Source organism: Nycticebus coucang, chromosome 2 (genome assembly GCF_027406575.1).
Source record: "Nycticebus coucang isolate mNycCou1 chromosome 2, mNycCou1.pri, whole genome shotgun sequence".
Taxonomy (NCBI): Eukaryota; Metazoa; Chordata; class Mammalia; order Primates; family Lorisidae; genus Nycticebus; species Nycticebus coucang.
The window spans coordinates 165652316-165673175 of NC_069781.1; the positions used below are offsets into that span (position 1 = coordinate 165652316).

Here is a 20860-nt window from a genome sequence, read left to right on the forward strand (position 1 = left end):
GAGCAGTCCATACCTTCAAGAGGGTCTGCAGGGTTGTTGCATACCAGTGGCTTCCAACATAAACTTTGATGATCTGCTGGGGGGAATACACAGTGATCTCTGCTGTCCACTCCTCACCTATGGAAACCAAAGAGACAGAACACATCAAATGGCCAAAAGGGAAAGCAAGCAGGACATTTTGGTTACTAGTGTATTGCGTGTGGACACTCAATATCTTCCTCAGTCACATGCTGTTGCCTGCTCTGGGAAGCAGCAGGAATCTCTTTCCCTGCTGCTCACCTGTGGTTTCCTGGTGGTAAGACAGGCAGGCTTGGAATAGCAGCTTTGAGGGTCAGAGAGTGACTTGGGTTGGAGAGAGTAAGCCCTCTGGAATTCCAACCCCAAGGGCACTGCTCCTCTTCACCTAATCCCTCTCCATCAAGAAAGCTAGGCAGATGATCTTGTCTACTTAACTCCCAGCTGCCTCTAGTTTCTGCCTAGGTGTGTCCTGGGTATGCAGCTTTCATGTGGCCACTCAGACTGGAGCTAGGAATCCCTTTGTGTGATTGTGTTTATGGTTTGGCAATTGTCGCAGACCCAGCTCTCATCAAATCCCTGTCACTTTTATAAAAACCAAATGTCTGGGCATGTCTGGAGAATAGGGTCTCTATGCTGGGAAGATGAACCCATAATGCTTTTCTAAGGGCTGATAACATTCAGGTCTTGCTCTGATGTTTGGAATTAGTTTTGAATGAGCTCTGTAATGAGGGAAGGGTATGTAACTAAATTATATAATCGAGATAAGAGGTATAGAATTAGTGAACCACAGGAAGGCAGGGACTGAGTCCGGGTTGCTCACTTCTGTACCTCCAGCGTCTCCCCTATCCTGGCGTATGGCAGGTACTCAATACATTTAAATTTTGCTGACAGTTACACAGCTTCAACTTTTACCCCAAAAGTTTTTGTTAATAAGAGGCTATAGGGAACTGGTCAAAACAACATAGGCTTTGGATTCAGCCTGAGCACTGTATAACTTGAGCAAGTTTCTTGCCCTAGCCTCTGCTTCATCTGATAAATGGTCCTAGGACGATTCCTACCTGCGTGGCTGGGAGGACCACACAAGCACAGCATGTTAGTTCCCAGGGCAAAGCAGGCCTGCCCTTGGGGATCTGTGCAGTCCCCACTGGGTAGCAGCCCTGTCTGCCCTGCCTGAGATGAATCATGAACTTGGAGGTGAGGAGGGAGTACTTAACACAAATCCCACAAATATTGGCCTGGCTTTCCCCTCTTCTTCCACGTGCAGTTCCTAGTCCCAGCCCACCTCATCTTTTCTCTCCAACCCCCAGACCCTCCCTTGATGCTAAATTTAAGCCCCAAAGCTTCCTCATTTACTGAGCACATCCATGGGTGCCAATGTCCTTGGCTCCAGATGCATCTTCAGAGCCACTTTCATCGGCTCATAGGTGATGTCCCTCTTGTCCAGGAAGGCACAGAGCTCGTACACCTCAGAAACAGTCTCAGTCAGGGGCAGTCGGCAAGTGCCGAGCCAGTTCCTGCCCAAAGGAAAGGCCTATCATGAAGAACCTCAGTGTTGCACCCTGAGAGAGTCCAGCTAGTAACCCTTTCCATACCTATGATGACTGGCCACACCACTGGCTTATCACTTCCTTGATTTAACCAGAAATCTGGTGTTACTTTGTAGGAGAGTGACCCTGGACACAAGCTTATTCTTTTGGAACTCAGTTTGACCAGTGTCAGAAAAGCCCTCTCTCTCTATATATATATATATATTTTTTTTTTTTTTTTAAATAAAATTTTTTTTTTATTGTTTAGGATGCATTGAGGGTAAAAAGAATTAGGTCACACTGATTGCATTTGTTAGATAGATAAAGTCCCTCTTAATGCCCTCTATAGTGACTAATTCCAAGTCTCCAAGCCCCATTTCCGATTCCAGAAGCCAGGCTGGAGCCTGGCCACTCTCTTTCTACCTGCCATAAGTATCTGCCCAAGACATCTCAGTCAGTCTCGGCACCTGTAGCTCAGTGGTTAGGGAGCCAGCCACATACACTGGGCAGGTTCAAACCCAGCCAGGGCCTGCTAAACAATGACAACTACAACAAAAAAATAGCCAGGCATTGTGGTAGGCTCCTGTAATCCCAGATACTTGGGAGGCCGACGTGAGAGAATCGCTTAAGCCCAAGAGTTTGAGGTTGCTATGAGCTGTGACACCATGGCACTCTACCGTGGGTGACATAATGAGACTCTGTCTCAAAAAAAAAAAGACATCTCAGTCACTGTGTGGTCTTGAGATCTAAACATCACCCCCCTCTCCATCTCTCCTCCAAAGGCTCTCATCTTTGCCTTCTGTGACATCAGGATGAAAATCTCTGGGTAGCTAAAAGGGCCCAAAACAATAGTATTGGGGTAAAATAGAGTTCAGGGTCAGCTGACCCTCTCCCTAAGGGCTCAGGAAAATCCACTTCCACCTTTAGCCTTGGTGCCAATGTATTTTGTGACCCTAAGATAGTTGCTCTACTGTTCTGCTCCTCAGTTTACCCTTCTATAAAACAGGATTGATACTCACACCCCTGCACTAGTGAGGACATTCTGAGCTCATGCCTCAAGGTGAGGGCCAGGTATCACCTCCCCTGGAAAGCCTGCCCTACTTTGGTTCTATGGGGGCTCACCTCTGGCTCTGGCCTGTGTGTCCAGTGAACCTCCCAAGGGTGGGAGAAAAACTTTTTAAAGGGGTCTGCATGGGGAAGGGTGTGACTGTGGCCTTGTCACTTTAGACCTAGCATAAGGATAGAACCAGGAAAATGGATTGCAGAGAACAGAAATATAAAACAGTCTGAAGCCCTTTAATCTTGGTGACCCTTATACCTGGTGCTAGCCTCCTCTCTCCTCTGAGGCCCTACCCTCGTGGTAGTGCTAGTGCTAGTGGTGGGTATGATGAGTTGGCCCTCATGACACTCTTCCCCTTTGGCTAGTGGAAAAGGCCCCAGGTTGTTGTCTGATGGGACTGAGCTATTCCCTAATTAGGGCCTTACTTGACATGCTGAAAGAGGACCCCATTCCCCGTGATATACAGTCTACTTCCATCCAGTGTGCTCTCAATGCGGAGCTGTCCCAGCGCGGAGTCTGGGTACTTGACCAGCAGACCCAGGGCCATCATGTAGAGCGGCTTCACAGACTCCAAGCCAGCCGCGCGGCCCCCCTTCCCGGGGCTTGGGGGAGGACAGGAAGTCCGGGAACAGCCACCTGTGTCAGGGAGAAAGGGGTGATTCCTAGGCCCCCACACAGTCATAGCTGTATCTGAGGCTTTGGGTCTCAATTACTACTACTGCCTCCATTAGTTCTTAAGAGGCTTAGGGGCAGGCTATTCTCCAATCTGGATCTTCTCAAAATCAGTATAATGTTTTGTATACCCAATGAGATTTACGGGTTAAAGCTATTTGTTAAGAGGTGAGGTGGGAGTGGGGGTAATCATTTGCTATATCACTAACATCTGAGTTTCATAAATTTCAATATATTGGAACCATCTGGCCCCAGCCTCTCTCTAACTTCCTGGGAGTAAAGATCCGCAGCCATAGCACAGAGCCCAGTGCACATTGTAGGCTTCCTGGGCTCACAGTCCCACTGCTGGCCTTCCTGGGCTCACAGTCCCACTGCTGGCCCTCCTGGGCAGTGTTGCTTTTAGGTGGGATATTTGGGTTTCTGGCTTATGAAAGGAGAACCTGTTCCCCTGCAGCAGGAAAAGGGTGCAGTCCACACAATACAGTTGTCACAGCTTACAGGACCCTGTTCCCGCAGCTGCAGTGGGCTAGCAGGCATACCACTGGGGGATTTTCCTGGATCATCTCCAGCTCTCAGAGCAACCCTACAAGGGGAGTAGCACTATCATGGTTTCATGTTGAAGAAGCTGTGCCTGAGAGGCTAATTAAGTATCTTGCCTTAAACCGCAAAACTAGACAGAGGTAGGGCTGGGAATTAAGGTCTGCTCTGGCCATCTCCAAGGCTACCGGACTGCCTCCCTTAGTTACTATGCTTTATAAAAGGCTAAATCCACACTCCGAGTTTGAGAAGTGCTGCTTGGCTTCCAGAGCCTGACTATAAACACACTTCCTCCATCTTTACATTGATCCATGTTCTCAGAAGCCCTTGGGGGGGGGGGGACAGGGCGCAGAACTCACACCCCTTCAAATGGATTGCAAGGTCCCAGGACAGGCTCCTGAGACCTGTGGCACTCCTCCCAGTTAGGAAGTGACTCCATTTGCTTGGAGGGAGTCTGGGAGAGCAAGGCCTTTGAAAACAGGGAAAAGCCTGATTCCCATGGCATAAGCATCTGGTGATGCCCAGGCCAAACTTCACTTGTGCAAGACCATTCTAGATATCTTTGGGATGCCAGCTGAAACCACTAAGGTCACTAGCTCCCTGCCACATGCACAGTAGCTTCCATGGATGTGCAGGCAGGAAATGGGATAATGAAAGGCTGTGATAAGCAGGCTGGAATGGGGTAGGGCTGGGAGCACACAGGCCTGGACTGGACAGGGGTCAGCAGTGTCAGGAAAAGGCAAACACAGGCATGGCAGCCAGGGGTTACAAGGTGGGGAGGGAGGGAATTTGGGGGTGAGTGAGCTAACTGAAGCATGGAACATTTCCCACGCCCTCCAGCTGTGCCTGGAAGAGAAAGGCTGGGAGTGGCAGGTGGGACTTGAAGCCCACAGTTGCTGCCCACTTCAGGGGCAGACCACCCCTGCCCCTGAAAGCTTGCCCTCAGGCCCAGCCTCCCTCCCCAGGACATTCCAACCTAGTTCCCCACCCCTGCTGGTCTCTTCCTTCTCCAGGCTGTGCTAGGCTTCATACAGCCCTGGCTGGCTACTGGTCACCCGTCGTCAGCAGGGAGGCTGAGCAGACAGGGCACACAGGATTTCAGGCTGAAATTCCTTTTCTCAGAGTCAAAGTCAGCCACAACAGCTGCTTCTTGCACTTCTACCCAAAGCTCACATTGGTTGAGGGAGGGAAGATGTCTGTTCTTGGCTTTTCCACATCAAGCCTGGACCTTCCAGAGGAGGCCATGTTTCCCTGGTGACATACCCATATTCATCCGGTACAGCCTTACAGCTTCCCTGAGCTCTGGGATTTCCAGAATTTCCACTTCCGCTTCTAGCACATCAATATTGGAGAAATTATCTGGTAGTAAAATCTTCTGTGAGCGGAGAAAATTCACTTGAAAAGCAAAAAGAAACGAAATGAATTAATAAGGTTATTTCTGATTTAACTGTAGGTCCAGGTTTTGGCAGGTTCTTGGCGTTACAGCTTATCCTAGGTTCTCCTTGTTCTGAAACAATTTCTAGACATACTTAATTAGATTAGCTTTGAGTCTGTGGTTTTCAAGGTGAAAGACCCCAAATTACTTTGTTTTCCTGTGTCTGGGTCCATGGGTATGGCTTCCCGTGGCCTGGCCTGGCCTGGGGCTCCCAAGCCAGGCCCTCCTGATGAGCATGTTGGCCCTGAGACTTACCCTGTGAGTCTTGACCCAAGAGCAGGTCACTCCAAGAGAGGGAGTTGTCTTGCTGCTTAGAGAGGAGGGGCCTGGCTGAGCCTAGACTAGCAGGTGGCACTTGCAGTTTATCCCTGCCTAGATTGCAGTATGGGAGGCAGAGATGGAGCCAAGCTAAGGTCCTGTGTGGATCAACTTGGAGATTCAGAAGCACATCACAGACACCTTTCGAGGTGACTATGCATATGAATGGCTGGGTTCCAGACATTTGGGCCCTTCATGCTCTTGGGTGTGCTGGGGTGTTTACTGCCCTATATATGTAGACAGGAGTAGCATCCTCGGGTCAAGGAGGTCATTCAGTTCACATCTCCAGCAGAGCTCCTTCTGGAGCACTGGGGAGGAGGCTTCCCTCTGTCCAGGGTAGAATATCTCATCTGTCCTTAGTCTACTAGCTCAAGCAGACAGTTCTACAGTGATTCTAGGGAATCTGTCACTATCCACTCTCCTTCCCTTTTACTCTGAGTTTAGTGGAAGTAACAGCAGGTAGGACCATCCTTTGAAACAACCCTATTTCCTCATTTTATGATGAGAAAAACTGAGGCCTGCAGCCCAGTTGTGTATGTAAGAGCAGAGTGAGAAGAGAAGCTGACTTTGGAGTCCAGCTGAGCAGTCTTCCCTTCACACAACTCTTGTGGCTCCTTATACCCCCACAGGTAATTTCCAGTGCCCCTTTATAGCCAGGCTATCCCACAATAAACAGGAAATAAAATAGCTCTCAGCCTAGTGGGAATCTAATGCTGGAATCTGCTTGCCTCCTAGAAGGCTCTGTCATTATTCCTCTACCTCTGCCCAGGAAAGCTCCTGAGGCCCTGAGCACCAAGCTGGGCCTCTTTGTGGGCTGTGGGGTGGATGGATCTTATCACCTCCCAGCCCCCACCTCCCAGAGCAATTACCAATGAAGCGGAACTCGCTGCACTCGCACTCGATCAGGGCCACAGTCTCTGCCAGCCACAGCAGGTTGTCCTCAGTCACTAGGCTTGGATACCTGGCCACCAGGTCTAGGGGCAGGAAACAGTAGTGTACTTCCTCTTCTGTGTCTAACAGGGGTGTGTCCATGAGCCCCAGTGGGGCCTTATCATGTAGCCCTGGAGGAGAAATGCAGAGGGTGTCACCATCTACCAGAGGCCAGGGCTCTGAGTCCAGCAGGGCTCTCACTGACCCAGGGGCCCCAGAAAAGCTGGAGAGACCATCCAGAAGACAGTCCTTGCTAGGGCTCTCCTTCCTTTCTCTCTCTTTTCAGATGTAGCCTTAATGTTTAGAAGGAGTATTGTGGGGAGTGAGGCATGGAAATCTATTGTTTTTTTACAGATAGTGAAGGGCAATGGGACATGTTGGAACCTTTTGGCATATATACCCCAATTAATTAAATGCATTTATCTCTTTGGTTCTTTCTAATTGATAAAACCAACTACTGTGACGCACAGAGGACATAGATGCTTTTGTCACTCCTGGCAGCTCAAAATCCATCAATAATCATGAATGCCTTGATTTCCAGTCTGAGATAGGCTGACTTAGGCTGCAAGGCATCCATCAGACAGTGATCATTTAGAGACATTCTTTGTGTGGTGGCTAGAGGTAACTTGAAGAGAAGGTAGAATTCCCTAGAGGAAGTAGAATGCAGCCTAGCCTTGCCCAAAGGAAACAAGTATTCAGAGGGATGAATGTGAGGGAGGATGTTAGTTCCAGTGGGTAAGCAGCTATAGACATGGCAGGCAGGCTAGATCAAAGGAGATAACAGAGAGGCTGAGAAGTCATCAGAACTCACTCAGAAATCAGGTACTCTCTGGGGAAGCCACTTGTGTTAGGGTGAAGAGAGAGGAAGCTGGTATGGGCTTCAGGGAGGGCCTACCTGTCCTGATTATACCTGTAAAGGCTGGGCTTTTTATTGGAAATTCTGAGGGTTTGCTGATACACTTCCATGTTCGCCAATAGTTCAATGAGGCTCTCTCAGCAACAGGGATGTCTGCAGGCCGCACACGTAGATGGTGTTTCCCTTCCTTCAGGTTATCTAGAGTCTGTTAGATAGATAGATTACTGCCTTGAAAATCTGAACCAAGTAACTGCCTACCAATTCAAGAGTGAATGCCACAATAAAATAGTGTGTGACTAACTTCAGTGATGTTTTTCAAAATATATCAAAGCAATCATACCAAAATGTAAAAATTTAGGGCTAAGATGACATACTAACATTCAAAATCCCAGTGGCTATTTCTCTTCTGATTTTTGTAATAATTTTCGTGTTATAATTTTATGTTGAGTATTAGTCATTTATCTTGCACCATCTAAAAAGAATAATTTATACTTAAGAATGAAAAACTTGGAGCTGAGCGCGGTGGCTCACGCCTGTAATCCTAGCACTTGGGTGGCCAAAGTGGGTGGATTGCCTGAGCTCACAGATTCGAGACCAGCCTGAGCCACAGAGAGACCTCATCTCTAAAAACAGCTGGGTATTGTGGTGGGCTCCTGCAGTCCCAGCTACAACAGGGAGGCTGAAGTAAGAGATAGTAAGTGGTTTTTTTGTTTTTTTTTTTTTGTTTTTGGCTGGGGCTAGGCTTGAACCCTCCACCTCCGGCATATGGGGCCGGTGCCCTACTCCTTTGAGCCATAGGCACCACCCAGCTGAAGCAAGACAATTGCTTGAGCCCAAAAGTTGGAGATTGCTGTGAGCTATGATGCCACGGTACTCTACCAAGGTCAACAAAGTGTGACTCTGTCTCAAAAAAAAAAAAAATTAAAAACTTAATATTTTCTGCTATTATTTTCCTGTAAGAGCTCCCAAACAGTTTTTAACCTGGTAAAATTGTTGTAGTTTGCTTATTTGTGTTCACCTTAATCCAGGAGGTGGTCTAAGTAGTGAGATCAAGGTATGATAAAAGTGTCTTATATTGTCACAGGGTTTCACAGATTTCAAAGCACTTTCACAAGTTTGCTCATTTACTCTAACACAACACAACACAACAGATGGCGTGTTTTATTGGTGAGGCAGCTGAGGTCACAGGCTTTGTGACTTGCACAGGCAGTCTTCCAAGTCCAGAGCTTCTCAGCCTGAAGGAGCTGGTGAGCAGGGTGGGCTGAGGCTGGAGTGGAGTACTGCATCTAGGCAGGGCTGAAACCCCAGGCAGGGAGTGGATTCTGGTCCTCATATTGCCCTCACCCAGGGACCTGTTCTTCCTCGGAAGTCCTTCAGGGGCAGATTATCATAACACCAACCCCATTTTTTCTATTTCTACTCCAGAAGAAAATACGTAGTATTTTTCCAATTAAAAAAAATATATATATATTTTTGAGACAGAATCTCTCAGTTGCTCTGGAGTAGAGTGATATGGCATCATAGTTCACAGCAACATCAAACTCTAGGGCTCAAGCGATCCTCTTGTCTCAGCCTCTGGTGTAGCTGAGACTACAGGTGCCCAACACAACGCCCAGCTAGTTTTTCTATTTTTAGTAGAGACGGGATCTTGCTTTGCTCAGGCTGATCTTGAACTCCTGAGCTCATGCAACCCACTCCTCTTAGAGTGCTAGGATTACAGGCATGAGCCACCGCGCCCAGCCCCAACAAATTTTTGGAGGTAGCAAGGCAAGTGATACTTTAAAGGCACCATATGACATCCTCCTAACAGGTCACCTCAGATTCAGTATAAAACTAACTGAACCTGCCTGGAATTCTTAGCCACACATGAAGCCTTTGTGAAATTGCTCTTGGGATCCTGAGCATTTAGAATAGCCCTCTGGTGGCCATAGCTATAAACTGCACCTTAAGATCCGCAAAAGGCAGCAGCCCAGAGTGTCCAGCTGGAGGGCTTGTGGGAGAACTGGGCAATGATGGGGTGGTAGGAAGTGCTTTCCTGGTAGGGAGTACTGAGCCATGGGGGAGACAGAGCTTGTGCCAGTTTGCATTGCCAGAGCCACAGTCAGACACTGTGGGTGGATCTGTCAGCTTCTTTCTGGGTAAAGAAAGACATGAAAGCCAACAGGTTACATGGACTGAGATAAGAGCCAACATTGGTTATGAAGTTTCTGGACCTCTAGGAACCCTGGGACTTCTTTCCACAGAATCCTAGTCTTCTAGTCCCTCTTTGCTTGGGACTGCACATAGCTTTAGCTTCCATGCCAACCTTTAAAGCGATCCTGGAACTGGAGAGAGAGAGGTTTCTGTATGAGGGAGTAGCTGGCCATGGGCAAAGAGGAATAAAAATGAGGTGCAAGGCCAGGTGTAGTGGCTTATGCCTGTAATTCTAGCACTCTGGGAGGCTGAGGCAGATGGATTGCTTGAGCTCAGGAGTTCAAGACCAGCCTGAGTAACAGCGAGACCTCATCTCTAAAAAAATGGCCAGGTATTGTGGCAGGTGCCTTTAGTCCCAGCTACTGGAGAGGCAAGAGAATCACTTGAGCCCAAGAATTTGAGGTTTCTGTAGGCTATGACACCACAGCACTCTACCCCAGGGTGACAAAGTGAGACTCTGTCTAAAAAGAAAAAGAAAAAAGGTTCTGGATCCATAGATGGGCAAACATACTCAGGATGAGTGACAATAACCTGGCAATATCTGTGCTAAGATGTGGGACAAAAAGAAAAATGGCGACTGTGCCTGTGAAGGACAGGCCAGGGCAGGGAGATGGTGTGTAGAGATGTATACTAAACCGCCTGCCTCTGTGCCTCAAATGTGGCCTTATTCTTTTTTAAACATTTGTTTGTTTGTTTGTTTGTTTTGAGACAGAATCTCACTCTGTTGTCCTGGGTACAGGGCCGTGGTGTCATAGCTCACAGCAACCTCAAACTCTTCTTTTCTTCTTCATGCAATCTTCTTGCCTCACCCTTCCAAGTACTGGGACTACAGGCACCTGCCACCATGCCTGGCTAGTTTTTCTAATTTTAGTAGAGACCGGGTCTTGCTCTTGCTCAGGCTGCTCTTGAACGCCTGAGCTCAGGCAATCCACCTGCCTTGGCCTCCCAGAGGGCCACGGTTACAAGCTTAAACCACCATGCCTGGCCATAAGTGTGGCCTTATTTAAGCTGCATGGAAGTTGAGAGAGTACAGGAGATGAATCTAGAGCAGTAAACAAGAGGCAGAGAACCCTGTAAGTTCGCTGAGGAGTTTTGACTCATCCCCTCGGCAAGAGAAACCATAGAAGGATTTAAGGCAGGGCCTGTTACTTGTTATTCAGACCATCTCCACCCAAGCAGTCAGTAAATCTTATGATTCCCTCTCCCAACTGTCCATTTTCTCTCCTTCCCTTTTTCCCAGTCCTGGTCAGCTGATCTCCAGGACCTCTTTACAGGGATTTTTCAAACATATGAATGAAAGCAAATCGTCCACCATCTTAAAAACTCCCTGTTGCTTAAGGGATCAAGTCCAAACAGTTGTTAGTAATGCATGTAAGGTCCTTCATAATCAGTGGAGGCAGCAGGGGACACGCCAAAATCATAGGGCCTTGAACTCAGACCTGAGTTTAAATTCTGACTTTGTCACTTAAAAGCTAACATTTATTGCCCAGGCATTTTAAAACTGAATTCTCTTAATATTCTTATACTCACAAAGTAGGCTCTGGTATTATGGGTCCCTTTTAGCATGTGGAAAACTAAATCCAGGAAGAGGTAGGGGACTCAGTGCCCTGAGTAAGTGGAGATGCTGGGAATAGGACCCAGGACTCGAGGACCTAAGATCTTTTTTTTTTTTTTTTTTTGTAGAGACAGAGTCTCACTTTATTACCCTCAGTAGAGTGCTGTGGCATCACAGCTCACAGCAACCTCCAACTCCTGGGCTTAAGCGATTCTCTTGCCTCAGCCTCCCAAGTAGCTGGGACTATAGGCGCCTGCTACAATGCTCGGCTATTTTTTTTTTTTGTTTGGTTGCAGTTTGGCCAGGGCTGGGTTTGAACCTGCCATCCTCGGTATATGGGGCCGGTGCCTTACTGACTGAGCCACAGGCGCTGCCTGGGCCTAAGATCTTAACAACTATGTTTTTCAAAAAATTGATATACATAGGCTGGGTGCAGTGGCTCATGCCTGTAATCCCAGCACTTGGGAGGCTGAGTTGGGTGGATTGCCTGAGCTCACAGGTTCGAGACCAGCCTGAGCCAGAGCAAGACCCCGTCTCTAAAAAATAGCCGGGCATTGTGGCAGGCTCCTCCCAGCAGTCCCAGCTGCTTGGGAGGCTGAGGCAAGAGGATCACTTGAACCCAAGATTTTTTTTTTTCAGATTAATGTGAGGGTACAAACCATTAGTTTGCATTTGTTAGGTTGCGCCTCTGTTGTAGTTGTGTCCCACCCCCAGTCTTGTAGAATTAAAGGAAATAATACGTTAATTTCCTTGCTTTTAGTGGTTAGATTTCAAACTACCCTTCCAGCCTCATCTCCCACCATTTTTTCTATTTTCATTCCATCATCAGTGACACTAAACCCCAAAAAACTCCAAAACCACACCATGTTCTCTTTTTTTTTTGTTTTAAGACAGAGTCTTACTCTGCTGCCCAGGCTAGAGTGCCATGGCATCAGCGTAGCTCACAGCAACCTCAAACTCCTGGGCTCTGGTGATCCTCTTGCCTCAGCCTCCCAAGTACTGGAGGCCCACCGCAATACTGGACTATGGTCTCAAACTCTTGAGCTCAAGTGATCTTCCCATCTCAGCCTCCCAGAGTGATCGGATTATAGGCATGAGCCACCATGCCCAGCCTACTGGCATCATCACAGCTCCCTGCAACTTCAAACTCCTGAGTTCAAGTGATCTTCTTGCCCCACCCTCCTGAGTAGCTGGGACTGCAGGCATGCATCACCATAGAGATGGTGTCTTGCTCTTGCTAACCCTGGTGTTGAACTCCTGGCTTCAATCCATCCTCCCAGCTTAGCCTCCCAAAGTGCTAGGATTACAGGGGTGACCCACTGTGCCTGGCCACACCATGTTCTTTCATGCCTTCTCAACTTTATCTCTGCTATTCCTGCTGCCCAGAATGTTTCTCTCCTTATCCTCTGCCTCAAGAGCCTGGAGCCTCCCCCAGCCACAGTGGGTCATCTTCCAGCTTTGTTCCCAGAGACACCTAATACTCCTCGGCAGGCCTCTTACTTGTTTTGAGGCCAGTCCTTCCACTATACTGAGGCTCCTAGAGGAGGGGCTGGGATGCCGCATCCCCACCTTGTATTCTAGAACCCAGCATGTAGCAAGTGAAAATGAAGGCCTGGAGGGCAGAGTTCTCTGAAAGGAAAAGCAAAGACAGACATGGGAGATCCCAACGGAACTAGAGGAGAAGTGAACTGCACTCATAAAACTGAGAAAGATGCTGAATATCCAAAACTATAGAAAAGCCTGTACAGGATTGCAATGGGCAGAGCCCTTAGAGTTCAGAGAGCAGTGAAGACACAATTTCAACTTAGGACCTGGAGGCCAGATAAAAGACATTAAGAGGGAGAGGAGTAGAGATGAAAGAGGAGAGGGAGAGAGGATGGAAGGAAGAAAGGGCTCAGCTTGGGTCTGACTGGTGGCAGGTTCACCAGAAAAGAGAGTAAAACTAGGGAGAGCCTGGGAAAGAGAGCATAGCATTCCAAGTCCATCCTAAGCTGATCGCATTATATGAACTTGAACCTGCCACTTACTTCACCTGCAGATTCAAACCTAGAGATTCTATCCCAGCTGAGAAAGCAGTGGTGCCCTTGAATAGCTCTAAATTGGCCACATGGGCGGAGGCCTGTGGGGCAGAGAGAACCTCCTGCCCAAGACAACACCCCTATTTGGAGGTGTGGTTTGGTACTGGGTGTGTCCTCTGGGGTAGGTCAGTAAGGACAGTCCACTTAACTTGAGAGATGTGTTAGTTGAGGGGAGAATGATCTATTTTGCAGAAGTGAAATCTCCATTTCCTGCTATTTCTACTCATGGAAAGTGTAAGCAGCACCATTTGTCCCAAGAAAGGTGTGTCTGACATGTCCATTGACAGATGAATGAATAAACAAAATGTGGTGTGTATATCTATATGAGGGAATATTATGTAGATTAAAAAAGAAAAAATCCTGTTCTATGCTACAAAATGGATGAACCTCAAAGACATTATATTAAGGAAATAAACCAGTCACTAAAGAACAAAAAAAAAAAAAGAAAGAAAGAAAGGTATGTCTGACAAAACTTTAAAAAGAGAAAATGTAAAACAAATAAATCCACAAAGATTGCCACCCCTGCCAGTTAGGTCATGCTGGGTGCCAATCCAAGGCACCAGCTTTGTGCTAGACTAAGGAGCCTCAACAAGGCTGTTTTCTGAACTCTCTCAGCCAATCTTTGCTCTGACTTCTAGAAATGCAAGTCCTCTACTCATAGGAAGCCATTTGGGTGCTAAAAGAAACCACAGAAATTGTTCCTCTGCCCCCTCACCTACTTATTTATTTTTGGTCGGCCAGCCTCCCTTAATAGATATAACCTCTGCAAGACCTCAAGAACTTTGCTTGTTTTGCCCTCTGCTGTATTTGCAGCACTCAGAGCAGTGCCTGCAGGATCTCAATACGTTTTTTGTTGAATGAATGAATAAATGAACAAAGAACACTCCAGAGAGCCTGGGCTTCCCGCCGTGCCGTGGCTTTGCTTACTGAAGTTGCCACAGAGTGCATGGCTGGTTTTCTAGGGTCTGACTTTAAGTCTGCTTTCATCTGCCTGAATATTATTTCTAGGAATTTTACTCTTCATGTGTTATGACCTAGAAAGTTATCAAAGAAAAGATTTCTTTAGGGCAATACAGAATTGAAATAAATTCAGATGGCTGATTGCTAGCATGAGGATAATTGATGTTGGCCTAGATAGTAGTAAAAAAAAAAAAATACATCAGTCAGAAGCAACATAAAACTGATGATGTGGGGGCGTGTGTATGTGTGTGTGTGTTGTGTGTATGTTTGCCAAAAGATGGCTGACAAATGCACTCTGTTGGCAGAGCTTTGGGACTTAATGGAGGTTTTCCAAAGCAGCAGCAGTTCTTGGAGATACCTTATGCTCTATTGTGTGCTGTTGGGAGGAAAGTGATGGTAAGGGAGCTTGGGGAGCTTGCAAATCCGAACTGCTTTATAAAGACAAGGAGGGCTGGCGGCGCCTGTAGCTCAGTGGGTAGGGCACCAGCCATATACACTGTGGCTGGTGGGTTCTAACCCTGCCCGGGCCAGCTAAACAATGATAACTGCAACAAAAAAATAGCCGGGTGTTGTGGCAGGTGCCTGTAGTCCCAGGTACTTGGGAGGCTGAGGCAAGAGGATCACTTGAGCCCAAGAGTTTGAGGTTCCTGTAAGCTGTGACACCACGGCACTCTATCCAGGGTGACAGCTTGAGATTGTCTCATAAAAAATAAAAAGACAAGGAGGGCCAGTACTGCTTTGAGGGTTAACAGAAGCAAGGACAATAGACTAAAAGGATACGTGAAACAGCAGCTATCAGTCAAATAAGCAAGCCACAGCTCTTGGCATCTCAAACCTGCCCCTCCACTTCTGTCTCCCATCCCCTCCCTCTGGCAGAGGTCATCTTGGACATAGCATTCAACTTTCTTTCTCCCAGCAGATATGTTGTTAAATGCCTGTAAAGCCAGGTAGTGTGAGAGGATTAGGATGTTGTTTCATGAAAGCAATGCAGTCCAGGAAGAGAGAAAGGCATATGAATATATGATCCAGAATGGCACTGATAGAATAGAGAAATTAACTCTGTTATGAGAGCAGAGAGACCAAAACTCCGTCTGGCAATGTCAGGCTAGTCTTCTAATTTCAAAAGGGGAGAAATCTCAGAAAAAGAAACAGCAAGTGAAAAGGTACAGAGAGAAATCACGTGGGGTGGTCAGGATATGACTGAACTTCAGTGGCATGTGTGCATGTATACATGGCTATGAGTGCCCAGAAGTCTATGTGTTGGGACGTGAGCTAGGACAAGCACATGGACCAGCCTGTGAGAAGCATGACGCCACTTCAAGGGCTTTGCACTTGAGTTGCCTCTTACCCGTACCACAGACAAGCTACACTGTTGGGATGAATATCTGCTGTTTATGTAAGTAATTACCTTCCCTTCCAAGATCACAGTAGTAATCCATCCTCACATCGTGAGTCATAGGAAATGTGAGATTGCCACCGGTCTGTTTTCCTAAAAGCATTACTTGTATTCTCAACATAAAAACTCCCTGGCTCCCTTCAGCACAAGGAACGAAGGCGTGTTTGGGTTGTTTGCTGGTAGCAGAATGCTCACAAGTGGGACAACTGAAAGTTCCAAACTTAGAAGTCTGCAGAAGGATTGAAAAAGGAAATACCAGTAGCATGTATTATCACCATACTATGTCCTCTGTGGACTTCAAGGGGCAGGTAAAAGGGAACCAACAATCTGCCATGAGCCTTGAACCCTTGCAAATAATCCTGAAGGGAAATTCCATACTCTGCAGTAGCAGCTGTGACTCCCACCCAGGCTGATGGCATGTGAGAGGCTCAGACCAGTTTATATTTAGGTAAAGGGGCCTTCCCAAGTGACACTAGGAAGCTTTGTGATGTTAATGTATGGACATGTAATGACTACTATGTATTTCCCCTATGAATATACAACATTCAAAAAAAATCCAGGCTCGTGGATTGACATATCAGCTTTAGTGATACCTAAATTTCTGTCTCTAGACCTGACTGCCCCCATGAATTCCATACCTATACACCCAGCAAGGCCTCGCCATTTCCATGTCGATATTTATTGCTTTTACATTGCCTCTCAAGCCTAACATGTTCAAATCCTAACTTTCCCCCCTAAACCTGTACATCTCTCCAAATCCCCATTCACTTGATTGCTCAGGCTAGAAACAAAGAACTTGTGCACTTTCTCTCACTCTGCATCCAGTTCATCAGCAAACCCCATTAGTTCTACCATCAAGACAGATTCAGAATTTGCCTACTTCTAACTTGATTGCCACCATAGACCAAACACCCTTATCTTTCACCTGAATGTTGCAGAAACTTTCTGTTTTTCCTGCTTCCTCCCTTGTCCTGCTAAAGTCTAGGTCAAGACTCAGCAATTCTTTTCTATAAAAAGCCAGATAGTAGGCTTTGCTAGCCATATGGTCTCTGTCAACTCAACTACTCACCTCTATGTTGTAATTTGAGAGCAGCCACATAAGCAAATGAGCATAGCTCATCCATCTTTGCCACCCTACATCCCAGCCCTAGGCATTCACTCACATACTTTTTGTCTCTATAAATCTGCTCTTTCTGTGCATTTTATATAATATGTGGTCCTTTGTGTCTATTTTATATAAGCAGAATTCTACAATATGTGGCTTCTTTCACTTAACAAATATTTCAAGATTCATCTGTGTAACATGTACTTGGTATTTGGAAACAGTATCAGTACTACATTTTTTTTTTTTTTTTTTGAGACAGAGCCTCCAGCTGTTGACCTGGGTAGAGCGCTGTTGCATCACAGCTCACAGCAACTTCTAACTCTTGGGCTCAAACTATTCTCTTGCCTCAGACTCCCAAGTAGCTGGGACTACAGGCACCCACCACAACACCTGGCTATTTTTTGGTCGCAGTGGTCATTTTTTTGTTGTTTGGCAGGCCCGGGCTGGATTCGAACCCGCCAGCTCTGGGAGGGTAGCTCGAATGTAGCTGGAGCCTTAGCCGCTTGAATATAGGAGCCCAATCTACTTTTTTTTTTTTTAAGAGACAGAATCTCACCCTGCCTCTCTGTTAACTTCATTTCTTTTATGGATAAGTAATGTCCATTGTATGGATATATACTTTTTTCCCTCCATTAATTAGCTGATGAACATATGGATTGTTCCTACTTTTTGGCTATTATGAATAATGTTGCTATAAACATTCATCTATAAGTTTTTGTGTAGACATAGGTTTTCATTTCTCTTTGATATATACCTAAGAGTAGAACTGGTGGGTCATATGGTAACACTGTGTTTAACCTTTTGAGAAACTACTGAGGAAACATGTTTTCTGAAGAGGCTGCTTCATAATTTTACATTCCCAACAACAGTGTATGAGGATTCCAATTTCTCCATATCCTTGAGGGCACCTGTTATTGCCTATGTTTGTTTGTTTATTTGTTTGTTTGTTTCAAGACAAAGTCTCACTCTGTCACCCTGGGTAGAGTGCCCTGGTGTCATCATAGCTCATAGCACCCTCAAACTCTTGGGCTTGAGCAATCCTCTTGCTTCAGCCTCTAGAGTAGCTGGAGACTACAGGCACCTGCCACAATGCCCAGCTAGATTTTTTTCTATTTTTAGTAGAGATAGGGTCTCACTCTTGCTCAGGGTGGTTTCAAACTCCTGAGCTCAAGCAATCCACCCGCCTCGGCCTCCCAGAGTTCTAGAATTACAGGTTTGAGCCACCCTGCCTGACTGTTCTATAATTATAGGCAACCTACCGGAACAAGTAGTAACTCATTGTGGTTTTGATTTGCATTTCCTTGATTGAGCATCTTTTTATATGCTTATTGCCCATTTATATCTATCTTTATTGGAGAAATATCTATTCAAATCATTTGTCCATATATTGGAGGCTAGTTTAGTGGTAGAGCATTTGACTGCAAATCTTTTGCCCATTTAAATTAGTTGGAGTTCTTTATGTTATTCTGGGTACAAGTTCCTTATCAGGTATAAGATTTGCAAATATTTTGTTCCATACTTTGGGTTGTCTTTTCACTTCCTTGGTGGTTCCTTTTTGTTGTTGTTGTTGAGACAGGGTCTTGCTCTGTCACCCCACACTACAGTGTTAGAGTACAGTGGAGTTATCATAGCTCATTGCAACCTTAAACTCCTGGGCTCAAGCGATCCTCTTGCCTCAGCCTCTTGAGTAGCTAGGACTGCCAGTGTGCACCATTGCATCCAGTTAACTTTTTTTCAGTTTTATTAGAGACAGGGTCTCACTTTTGTTCAGGCTGGTCTCAAATTCCTGAGCTCAAGTGATCTTTCTGTCTCAGCTTCCCAGAATGCTAGGATTACAGGCATGAGCCACCACGCCCGATCTTGGTGTCCTTTGAACCACAAAAGTTTTTAGTTCTGAAGAAGTCTACTTTATCTATATTTCCTTTGGTTCCTTTTGCTTTTGGTGTCACATCTGAGAAACCATTGCCTAACCAAGGTTCAATGATGTTTTTAAAGCTTAAATTTGACAATTTCGCTTCTATCCTTAAATACCTTCAGAAGTATCTATACCATGTACAATAATTCCTGTGTCCTCACTGTGGCCTACGAGGCTCAGCAAATTCTGGCTTCCCCTGACCTCATCTTCTACCATTGGCATCTCCCTACTTTCCATCACACTTTATAATGGCCTCTGAGTGGGCCTCCGAAGAGCCATTCATATGACATTTGCAGGGTTTTGTTTTTTTTTTTTGCCGGGGCTGGGTTTGAACCTGCCACCTCCAGCATATGGGGCCAGTGCCCTACTCCTTTGAGCCAGAGGTTCAAGGACATTTGTATTTACTATTCCTTACATTGTAGGTTCTTTCCCCAGACTCTTGTGTGACTTGCTCCTTTTTCATTCAGGTTTCAGCTCAAATGTTGTTTGTCAGTGAGGCCTGCACTGACCACTCTCTAAAGGAGTCATTTCCCTGGCCTCAGTCCCTTGTAATCCTCTTACCCTCCTTACCACATTCTACCCATCTGTACATTTAAAACAAGCAGATTAGATGTAAATGTTTTATTTTTTTCAACTGAATTCCGGCACTACAAGGAGAGTGAAATAATAATACACCAGGAAAAAAAATGTAGCAATCAACATTTGTTTAAAAAAGACTGACCGAATAAACAAAAACCACCAAAGGGAAAAAAAATTATAAACACAATTTGAAACCCCAAGAAGTCCTGGAGTACAGAAATGCCCTCCTCCTTCCTTATTATCTGGAAAGCACTGCTCCATTCTTCTTCATGGCACTTATCTTTGCCTGACACTGTACAGTCTTATTGTGATTTTGATTTGCATTTCCTTGATTAAGCATCTTTTTATATGCTTATTGTCCATTTATATCTATCTTTATTGGAGAACTATCTATTCAAATCATTTGTCCATCTATTGGGGGATAGTTTAGTGGTAGAGCATTTGAGCATATATGTTTCACTCCTGTATCTCCAGAGCTTGATTTGAGTTTGAGGCTCAATAAACATCATGATTAGAATCAAGATGCTAATAGGCATCAGTGTACTCTTTGGAGGCCAAAGACACAGGCTAGGGGTGGGGGGGGGTGGGCAAGGGGAATGAGGAGTGAGAGAGAGAAGAGGTGAGGATGTGGGGGATGGGAGAAGTAGAGAATACAGCAGCAATGTGAGTCCAGGTGCCTGTCTTCCAGTAGCTTCCCATCTCATTCTGCTTGTTGGTTCATTCTACACAGCTTTCTAACAAAGCTTACCACATCACACATAATCCTGAGTAAGATATGCCACCTGTTGAATTCATGAAAACTTCAATTAGTGGGAGGCAAAGTCCCATTGTTATTGTTAGGAACTAAATCTGAAGAACTCTACAGTAAAGAGTTTGGAACATTTTAGGTATGTGCTGTCCAATATGGTAGCCACTGGCCACATGTAGCCATTACTTGAAATGTGATAGTCTGAATTTGTAAAACATATATCAGATTTTGAAAACTTAGTAAAAAAGAAGAATGTAAAATATCTGTTTCTAAATATTGATGACATGTTGAAATGATATTGTGAATATATTGGGTTTAATAAGGTGTATTAGTACAATGAACGTTACCTGTTTGTTTCTGCTTTTTAATATCTGACCACTAGAAAAAATTTAATTTCACATGTGGCTCACGTACTCTGCTCACATTGTATTTTTACTAATACTATGTTTTCTCTAAAGCCCATAGGAATAATGCCTGGAACCTGAATGCTGTTGGGGTGCCTGACAAGGGTCTTTGGACCAAGACTTGGCAAACTCCATTTTCTCCAAGCAAAGTGTTTGTTCATTTAGTCAAAAATCCTGAATATCTGCATAGGCCCTAGCAGTAGGGAAAATGGTGGAAATGTGTGAAGCAGTTGATTTGTTTGAGGCAGCTATTGGTTCCCAGCTGTATTTACACTTTGCTTCAGTGAATAAACACCACTTCATTTGGGCCAGCCCAAGTGTTTATATCTTTGAAAACACCATTTCCAAAGCTAAGTACTAGTTTCACAGTCTGTTTTAGGGAGGCAGATCCGCATGATTCTTGGAATACTATTAATACTACTGCTCACACAACTTGGAACTTTGGAATTGGACCCATTCATTGGCTTCTGAGTTGTTGCCTCCCATTTAGAAGCTGCTTCCCAGGTATATTTTGTTTCTTTTTCTTTTTTTTTTTTTCCTGGATTAATATGGGGTTCCAAAAGATTAGGTTACAA

The 20860-nt window shown here is 45.6% G+C and overlaps 1 protein-coding gene across 1 annotated transcript in view; it reads right to left on the reverse strand.

Moving 5' to 3' along the window:
• KCTD19 (potassium channel tetramerization domain containing 19) overlaps positions 1-20860 on the reverse strand; it is a 35425-nt gene that overhangs the window by 5952 nt on the left and 8613 nt on the right. Inside the window, exons 3-8 of the mRNA XM_053554125.1 lie at positions 7407-7557; positions 6436-6627; positions 5077-5208; positions 3030-3240; positions 1372-1532; positions 14-117 (exon numbers count right to left, since the gene is read on the reverse strand). Coding sequence (XP_053410100.1) covers positions 14-117; positions 1372-1532; positions 3030-3240; positions 5077-5208; positions 6436-6627; positions 7407-7557 — 951 coding nt within the window. The remainder of the gene's footprint in view (positions 1-13; positions 118-1371; positions 1533-3029; positions 3241-5076; positions 5209-6435; positions 6628-7406; positions 7558-20860) is intronic.